A 10,077-nucleotide genomic window follows, 5' to 3' on the forward strand; every position below is an offset into this window, starting at 1 on the left:
GTGTGTGTGTGTGTGTGTGTGTGTGTGTGTGTGTGTGTGTGTGTGTGTGTGTGAGGACAGTTGTCGTGCAGCAGGTGGTCGTTGGGGATTTATTTAGCAGCAGCAGAACCTCCCAGTCAGCTGAGAACTTCCCAAGGCTTGGACCAGAACCGGAGTGGAACCGGACCTGCCGAGCCCGTCAGAACCTGGTCCGGGTCTCCAGGAGGTTCTGGACGTTTCTCTGGGTCAGGACATGGACGGACTCTGATCCGGAACCAGCTGCAGGTAAAGCAAACACAGAGGAGGTGAGAGCGGGTCGGACTCAGCGGGACATGCGGAGGTTCTGGTCGGCCCAAACAAACAGCTGCTGAGAAATATCCAGAACTTTGATTTTATTCACTTTAAACTATAAATATGTGATTATTAAGCAGCTGGACGGGCATTTAATGTGTTTTATTTGTCTAAAAATCCTAAATTTAGTCAAATTCAAGCTTTAAAAATCTGACAATCTATAGTTTGATACTTTTATAAAAATGAACAAATATTTGATAAAGCAGGAGGATCAGATTATCATGAGATGCAGTCAAATATTCTGTCTGCGAAGCAACTGGAGTTTAAATTGAACTCAGAAGTTTAGCAGCTTTGGTTCCATTCAGACATAAAAGTTTATTTTAAAAGCAAAAAACTGAAAATAAAATAGGAAAATTTAAGGATCTCATAAAAATCGAAACATTAAAATGAAAAGATAAAAATAATGAATCTGCAACAGCTTGATGGCTGTAGACAGAAAAGAAAGGAGAAGGAATTTTGCAATAATTCTGAAAAACTTTCTAGAAAAAACTTTTCTGAGATTGAAAATTGGAAAATTTGCTAGAAAAAAAATAAACAACTTGAGATTGATCTAAAGTTTTTAACTTTTTTCAAGTTTTTCAAAAATTCAGAGATATCCTGAATTAAAGCTAACTAAGTGGTAAATCTGATGTCATTAATCAGAATATAATTCCAGATATATCAATGTGTTAACACGTCTGGAGTTCTGGAATAAATGTGCTGAAGCTGATTTTATGTTATAACGGCCTGCCGTACTCCGGCTTTGTGTTTGATGGTTTAACCAATGGCAGCAGAGTGTTGCGCTAAGCTCCGCCCCCTGTTTGGTAGAATCGGTTTAAAGTCCACATTAAAACACACAGGGGCTCAGAGCCGGTCAGACGATTATGGAGCTACATTGGGGCCATAAAGTTTGTTCAAATGAAAAAAAAAGTTGAAATTGAAAAAAAGATTTGGAACATCTAGTGATGATGATACTCATCACTAGTAAATTAACGATGGGATGATTGATTCCATCCCATAAATCCATCAGCGTCTCCATGGAGACGGGAAGCCTCTGATGACCAGCGGGACTCAGAGAGCTGAATGTGTGACCTCTCTGTGACCTCTCAGGCCGCTGCTCGCCGCTGATGGAGACGCGGTTGCCATGGAAACGCTGCATCCACCTGACTCTGCTGCTGGTCCAGCTGCGTTTACCTGAAGGTACGAACTCAGAAACTCACTGGGAAATAGCAACTAAACCCTGTGAAAGTGAAGCCCCGCCCCCAAATTTAGAATGACTCCACCAAAGTGGGCGGAGCCAGGATACACGGAGGGGCGTGGCCAGGTCTGGGGATGATTGGAGGTTGTTGGAAGGGGCGTGGCCAGGGACAAGAGAAAGGATTGCAGCCAACTTAATGATAACTTAGCAACGTTTCTCTCTATAAAAAGTAAATCTAATGACTTAAAAAAGAACCAGTGATAAATTTTGTCATGATGGATACTATTTTCAGACCCACATGCAGGACACAATTCAGGAGAGGTATATACGGTAATTGGTTTATTGTAAAACGGCAAGTGAAGGTTATGGAAGCTCTGGTCTGGTCCAGGGAGGAAACGGGTTCACGGAGCGATCGGCTCTTTGTGGTTCGATGGTACGAGGTCTAGGAGAGTTTACTGGAAGGTTCGGAGTCTTTGTCTCTTAAGTGGTCCAGGTGGTCCGGTGCTTGACGGCTAGCATCCAGGAGGAAAACAGAGGAGTGCGTCGGAGGGCGGACAGGTAGGCTCGGGCTCGGCGGGGACAAAGGAGCGGTGCAACTGCCAGTCGTGGAATCCGGGGGGGAACTTGTAGTCAGACTGAGGAGGTGAGTCTGGGAACTCGGGCAACCAGTGGGTAGGACCCACGGCGTCACGAGGGGAATCTCGATCAGAGAAGCAGACAGGATCTCTAAGAGCTTCTCCGGGAAAAAAACGTTTCTGGCTAACACTCGGGCGCTGAAGGACTGGCAGAAGCCTCCTTTAGTACACGCCGCTGATGAGTTGATCGGGTTCAGGTGTGCTTGATGACGGTCTACACACACACTCCAGTCGGGTGAATATGGCGCCATCTGTAGTAAAAGGTGAGTGTATGCACAGAAAAACCCACAAAGAAGTACCAAAGGACCCCGAACCACAACAAATTTTGCTATTCTATGTTTGAAAAAGGAAATTGCAAAAAATCTAGCAACTTCTTTTTTCAAAAAAACAACTACCAACAAATGTAGCAACTTTTTTTTCAAAACATAACTAGTGACAGTAAATCTGGTGACTTTATTAAAAAAGCGACTAGCGACATATTTAGCCACTTTGTTCAAAGAGGTGAAGACGAACCAATCTAGCAACTTTTTTTCAAAAACCAAATTGCACTAAATCTAGCAACTTTATGTTAAAAAGTGAGTACTGACAAATTAGCTACTCTTTCTTTAAATAAGAGACATGACAAATAAAATGTTTTCTAAAAAATAACTAGCCAAAAGTCTAGCAACTTTTTTTTTCAAATCTCAACGAGCAACAAATTCAGGCCCAGTTGAGACGTTTTGATCTTTGATATCAGTCATTCAGGCTGGATCAATAATCAGACTGTCGTCTGAATCTTTATTTATGAAAACTGTGGATTTATTTCCAGCATCTTTTTCAAAATAAAAGCCCAGATTAAAACCTGACTTTATGACCATATGAAGCCTTCTCTCCTCAGTGGGAGCTTCCTGTCGGATCCTGAGGTGTAACGCTGAGTTTGTTGCTGCGACCGTCCACCTGAGCGGCGGCGGCGGCGCGGCGCTCAGCAGCGACTCGGCGTACTGCAGCGCCCTGCGCTCCTACAGCCTGTGCACCAAGCGGACGGCGCGGCCGTGCCGCGGAGACCTGGCCTACCACTCAGCGGTGCAGGGCATCGAGGACCTGCTGATCCAGCACCGCTGCCCGCGGGCGGGGCCCACGGCCCGGCCCTGGCCCCTCCCACAGGGCGCCGTGTCGGGGGACGCCTGCCTCTACGAGCGGAGCTTCGTCAGCAGGGAGGGCCGCGCGCCGGAGTACCGGCACTGCAGCGTGTTCGGAGACCCGCACATCCGAACCTTCAGCGACGACTTCCACACCTGTGCTGTGCAGGGGGCGTGGCCTCTCATCGACAACGACTACCTGTATGTGCAGGTCACCGGCGCGCCAACCAGTCATGGGACGCACCACACTGTCGTCACCAAGGTGGGTCAAAGTTCAGCGGACAGCTTTCAGTTCCTGCTGGCAGATGATTGGCTGCCGCCGTGTGCATAGCGGCTGCTGGTAGTGGCAGCATTATCATGTGTTTGTAAAGTTACAGTCAAAAGTCATTTAGATGGAGATAAATATTTAACTTGCTAACTTACTACTTAGAATGGAGCTAAATCTAAGAATATTTAGCTTCAAACTAATTATTTAACTGCTGACTAAACATTTGCCTTGGAGATAAACTATTAGCTCTGACTAATTATAGGTTAAAATTGAGCTATTAGTTTAGCTTCCAATAAAGTAACATTTAGCTTAGTGGTAGCTAGACTGCAGCTAAATATTTGGTTTAATGGTAGCTAAAGTTGGAGCTAAGCTAACATTAGCTCCAGCTAAATATTTGGTTTAATGGTAGCTAAAGTTGGAGCTAAGCTAACATTAGCTCCAGCTAAATATTTGGTTTAATGGTAGCTAATGTTGGAGCTAAGCTAACATTAGGTCCAGCTAAATATTTGGTTTAATGGTAGCTAAAGTTGGAGCTAAGCTAACATTAGCTCCAACTAAATATTTGGTTTAATGGTAGCTAAAGTTGGAGCTAAGCTAACATTAGCTCCAGCTAAATATTTGGTTTAATGGTAGCTAATGTTGGAGCTAAGCTAACATTAGCTCCAGCTAAATATTTGGTTTAATGGTAGCTAAAGTTGGAGCTAAGCTAACATTAGCTCCAGCTAAATATTTGGTTTAATGGTAGCTAATGTTGGAGCTAAGCTAACATTAGCTCCAGCTAAATATTTGGTTTAATGGTAGCTAAAGTTGGAGCTAAGCTAACATTAGGTCCAGCTAAATATTTGGTTTAATGGTAGCTAAAGTTGGAGCTAAGCTAACATTAGCTCCAACTAAATATTTGGTTTAATGGTAGCTAAAGTTGGAGCTAAGCTAACATTAGCTCCAGCTAAATATTTGGTTTAATGGTAGCTAATGTTTAAGCTAAGCTAACATTAGCTCCAGCTAAATATTTGGTTTAATGGTAGCTAAAGTTGGAGCTAAGCTAACATTAGCTCCAGCTAAATATTTGGTTTAATGGTAGCTAATGTTGGAGCTAAGCTAACATTAGCTCCAGCTAAATATTTGGTTTAATGGTAGCTAAAGTTGGAGCTAAGCTAACATTAGCTCCAACTAAATATTTGGTTTAATGGTAGCTAAAGTTGGAGCTAAGCTAACATTAGCTCCAGCTAAATATTTGGTTTAATGGTAGCTAAAGTTGGAGCTAAGCTAACAATAGCTCCAGCTAAATATTTGGTTTAATGGTAGCTAATGTTGGAGCTAAGCTAACATTAGCTCCAGCTAAATATTTGGTTTAATGGTAGCTAAAGTTGGAGCTAAGCTAACATTAGCTCCAACTAAATATTTGGTTTAATGGTAGCTAAAGTTGGAGCTAAGCTAACATTAGCTCCAACTAAATATTTGGTTTAATGGTAGCTAAAGTTGGAGCTAAGCTAACATTAGCTCCAACTAAATATTTGGTTTAATGGTAGCTAAAGTTGGAGCTAAGCTAACATTAGCTCCAACTAAATATTTGGTTTAATGGTAGCTAAAGTTGGAGCTAAGCTAACATTAGCTCCAGCTAAATATTTGGTTTAATGGTAGCTAATGTTGGAGCTAAGCTAACATTAGCTCCAACTAAATATTTGGTTTAATGGTAGCTAATGTTGGAGCTAAGCTAACATTAGCTCCAGCTAAATATTTGGTTTAATGGTAGCTAAAGTTGGAGTTAAGCTAAACTAAATATTCTTGCCTCCTCCGTCTCAGATCACCATCATCTTTAAGAGCTGGCGGCAGTGTACCGACCAGCAGCTGTACCAGGCGGAGCTGGACGACGTTCCCGCCGCCTTCGCCGACGGCTCTCAGTGGAGCGGCGAGCGACGGGGCCGCCGCGTCCTGACGGTGCGGACCGACAGTCCCGGCCGGCATGCAGAGATCCGGGCGGCGTACATCGGTACGCTGCTGGTGGTGCGGCAGAGCGGCCGTTCGCTCGGCCTGTCCGTCCGCTCGCCCCGCGGCGTCCTGGAGGCTTTCCACCCGGACCACGACCTGCAGCTGTGCGTGTGGGGCTGCCCCGCCTCCTACAGGGTGGACGCGCTGCGCCCGCAGCCGCCGCTGCCGCCGTCGCACGCCGCCGGCGCCGCGGAGGCTCACTGCGCCGCGCTGCTTCCCACCCGGGACGTCTACTACCACGCATGCGTGTTCGACCTGACCGCCAGCGGAGACCTGAACTCCAGCGGAGCCGCGGTGGGCGCCCTGCAGGACGCCCGCAGCATGACCGGCAGCGGGCAGGGCGTCCACCTGCGGCCCGTCGCGGCTGCGGGACCAGCGGGGCCGCAGCCGCCGCTGCTGCCGCTCAGCATGCTGGGAGTTCTGGGCGGGGCCTGGATCACCTGCTGCTAGTTACATTCACTCGAGTAATTTTTTGAGATAAAAAAAGTATTTTTAGGAGAATTTTTACAATTCTTTACTTTTGACTTTCATGTGAGTGATTCCATTATGAAGCATCGCTGCTAAACTTCTGGATCCTCCACTGAGAAACTTCACTGAACCAAGAACAAACTTACAACAAGTAAAACGTTTACAACAAAAGTTTAGTTTCACCAAAATAAACATTTAATTTCATTGCTATATATTTAGTTTTGAATTAAATATTTAGTCTTGAATAATATGACTGAAATATAACTTTAAAAAATGAACATTTCTTTTCTCTCTAACAGACTAAATAAACTAAGTTTTTGCTGTTAGTTTTTTAGTGTAACTTTTCAAACGGCGCCTCGTTTCAACCAAACATCCATCAGAATCAGCTGGACGATCAGATTCTGTTCAAGTTTCATTAGTTTTATATTGAAAGAAACAGATTTGGAAAAATGTTTTTCTTGCTTGAGTTTTGTTATTTTTCTAGTTATTTATATAAATTATTGTCAATCTGGTTTTTAAAATCTCAAAATTTTCTCCTAACTTTATATTTTGGTTTGTCTGATTATTGTAGTTAATATGAAACGATGTTCTGTTCAGTTACTCAGCACTTCAGTTTCCTTTTAACCAAAAGTTTTTTTACTCTAACTTCAGTAATTCCTTGGACGGAGTAAAAACATTTTAATTTTTGTTGGACGTCAAGAAGCTGCAGCAGGTCAAGAAGCTGCAGCAGGTGATGAAGCTGCAGCAGGTGATGAAGCTGCAGCAGGTGAAGAAGCTGCAGCAGGTGAAGGAGCTGCAGCAGGTGAAGGAGCTGCAGCAGGTGATGAAGCTGCAGCAGGTGATGAAGCTGCAGCAGGTGAAGGAGCTGCAGCAGGTGAAGGAGCTGCAGCAGGTGAAGGAGCTGCAGCAGGTGATGAAGCTGCAGCAGGTGATGAAGCTGCAGCAGGTGAAGAAGCTGCAGCAGGTGAAGGAGCTGCAGCAGGTGAAGGAGCTGCAGCAGGTGATGAAGCTGCAGCAGGTGATGAAGCTGCAGCAGGTGAAGAAGCTGCAGCAGGTGAAGGAGCTGCAGCAGGTGAAGAAGCTGCAGCAGGTGAAGGAGCTGCAGCAGGTGAAGGAGCTGCAGCAGGTGATGAAGCTGCAGCAGGTGATGAAGCTGCAGCAGGTGAAGAAGCTGCAGCAGGTGAAGAAGCTGCAGCAGGTGAAGGAGCTGCAGCAGGTGAAGAAGCTGCAGCAGGTGAAGAAGCTGCAGCAGGTGAAGAAGCTGCAGCAGGTGATGAAGCTGCAGCAGGTGAAGGAGCTGCAGCAGGTGATGCCTGTCCTCGTCGTTTTGATGCAGCCGGAGTAAAAAGGTTTTTCAGTTTTCATGGAGACTCAAACATCTCGGCGCTCCAGAGTTTAAAAAACTTATTTGCTCTGATCTGCTTCAGGATGTTTGTTTCATAAAAACAACACATTTATGTTTCATCTATCAAAAGTCCATTGTCAGTGACTCAAACTTCAGCTGCTCTCCCTCCTCTCCTCTCTGTGATTCTGTGTTTGGAGTAAAAACTGATTTTCAGACCATCAGAAACGTCGGTCCAGTTTTGGTTCTGCAGAGGATCCAGTCGGACCTTTAGACCCGCAGAACATTAAGGAAACAGCTTCAAATGGTTGTTTGTTTTAAAAGTAAATTTCTGCAACAAGCTGATGCAAAAACAAGAAAAGAACTTTATGTTGACTTGGCAAAACAAAGGAAATTGATTAAAAGTTGGAAAACAGACTAAAATGATTGATTGATTGATTATTTCTCATAGGCAGCTCTTGTTTTTGATTTAAAGCAGACCCAGCGTTCTGTCTCCACCTTTTCAGACCTTAAATACATTTTGTTTTGTACTGGAGCCTTGGTGAGCAGGAAAGTTGAATTTAGTCTCAGTCTGTCTAGTTTTCTTTATTCTCTCTTACAGTTTTTAATTTCTACTCTTCAGTCTTTGTTGTAGATTTGATGAACAGAATCATGGACGTACCGCTGACCAGTTTCATAAATCCAACATTTTTTTCTCTCAGCTTTTTTTTTACTCCAAGTTAAATGTTGCCAAAGTTACAAATACAAATATTTGGTTTTTGGTTATATTAACACTCACAATATATTGATATGACATCCAGGCTGTTTTGCTAGCAGTAGCATTCTGCTAATGTTAGCTTGTGTGCTAACTTTTATCTCCTTAATGTCATAACGATGTACTGCATGTTTTGAATATCATTATTACATAAACAGCTTAACGTTGTGTTTGCCATTTTTATTTTGTTGAACACATGATTCAAATGTATTCAGTGACGTTCTTAGCATTAGCATTAACTAGCATTAGCTAGCTTAGCTGCCTTATTCATTTTGTGGTGGCATTTTCTGACTAACGTGAAGCTGGATGGATAAATCTGTAATTAATAAACATCTCTTAATCAATCTGTGCTGCATAATCTCAACTAACTGAAGAACCAGAACAAAAAGTGTCTCTTGTTTTGCATTGATTGTACTTATTGAATTATTCTTCCTGCTAGTCAGAATATGAATGCAAATATCTTAAATTATCAGTCAGAATCAAGAAAATGTAGCTTGTCGAGTCAAAACTAAGTTTTAAATATCTGTAATATAATTACAGTCAGACGAAACTGATTTGACGTTAAAACTGCCTGACATAGATACTATATGTCCACTTTGAAAGACTCAATGTTTCAGCAGTTTTGCAGTTTTCTAGATGTTTGGTGGTTCTGGTTCCAGGGGATGAAGAACCAGAACAAAAAGTATTTCTTGTATTGATTGTATCTATTTATGATTAAGTTTATTTGAACCTTGTTTTGTGGAAGCTTGAACGTAACAAAGTGATTCATTGCATTCGATCATCGGCTCATGATGAGAGACATATTTCCCACAGTGAATTCATCATTAAAACTCAGAGGAATTCCTGAATGTTTTTCAAAAGGAAAACTTTCCTCACAGCGACAGACTTCCAGGCCCAGAAGAACCCTAAGCTCCGCCTGCCAGGTGCTGCAGAGACCTGCCACCCACCTGCCGGGGAAATCAAACGTGTCAGACATTTACGGTAACATGCATTCTGCAAGAAAGCTTCAGATAAAATCAAGCTGAGTCATGAAAATAAGAAGAAATTAATTACTAATCTGCCCATTATTGATGTCTGTGTGTAAATTCGTCAGAGGATCTGAATGTCAATATAATGCAGTTCACCATGATAACAACCGAACAGCAGCGTTGTGGAGTGTGGGTGTGTGTGTGTGTGTGTGTGCGTGTGTGGGGGTGGGTGTGTGTGTGTGTGTGCGTGTGTGTGCGTGGGTTTGTGTGTGTGTGTGTGTGTGTGCGTGTGGGTGTGTGTGTGTGTGTGGGTGTGGGTGTGTGTGTGGGTGTGTGTGTGTGCGTGTGTGGGTGTGTGTGTGTGTGTGTGTGGGTGTGTGTGTGTGTGTGCGTGGGTGGGTGTGTGGGTGTGGGTGTGTGTGTGTGTGTGTGCGTGGGTGTGTGTGTGTGTGGGCGGGGGTGGGTGTGTGTGTGTGTGTGTGCGGGAAAGGGTGGGGGCACCCAGCTACGGACCGCCTCTGCTGCAGAGCTGCATGTTTATAAACCAGCCAAAGCAGCAAAATGAAGAGAATAATAATAATAATAATAATAATAATAATAATAATAATAATAATAATAATAATAATAATAATAATAATAATATGTTGAGTAGCTGCGTTCCGGCTATTCGCTGGAATTGCCCAGTTTGAACTGCAAACATGAATTTGCTTAATGGAAACTTCATCTGGAGAAAGGAAATGTTTTTCAGCCAATACATTTTTTGTATTTTTTTTTATTTTCAGATATTATTTGACTTTTGCATTATTTGTGTTCATAAAGGCAGCAGATATGTCAATCAGTTTTAATTTATCTTGATTAATTTTGCACACTAGTTCTATGTATGTATGTATTTAGTTAACTAAGCATCAACCAGATACAACTTCACACACAGAACAGAAAATCTGCATCTGACATAAAGGCAATAAAAGTGAAAACAGATTTTTGTCTCTGGTTCCTAAACAGAAATAAAGGCTCCGTTGGTTTTGTTC

At 43.1% G+C, this 10,077-nt stretch overlaps 1 protein-coding gene across 1 annotated transcript; it reads left to right on the top strand.

Annotated features, from left to right (window-relative positions):
- On the top strand, positions 1–6,734 carry hjv (hemojuvelin BMP co-receptor). Its single transcript, XM_032555866.1, has 4 exons — positions 1–264; positions 1,420–1,509; positions 3,020–3,522; positions 5,332–6,734. Exons 2-4 carry the CDS (start codon positions 1,437–1,439, stop codon positions 5,965–5,967), a joined length of 1,212 nt encoding a protein of 403 aa, XP_032411757.1. The 5' UTR covers positions 1–264; positions 1,420–1,436; the 3' UTR covers positions 5,968–6,734.
- The last annotated feature ends 3,343 nt before the right edge of the window (positions 6,735–10,077 follow it).

The sequence above is a fragment of the Xiphophorus hellerii genome, chromosome 3, assembly GCF_003331165.1.
Source record: "Xiphophorus hellerii strain 12219 chromosome 3, Xiphophorus_hellerii-4.1, whole genome shotgun sequence".
NCBI lineage: Eukaryota > Metazoa > Chordata > Actinopteri > Cyprinodontiformes > Poeciliidae > Xiphophorus > Xiphophorus hellerii.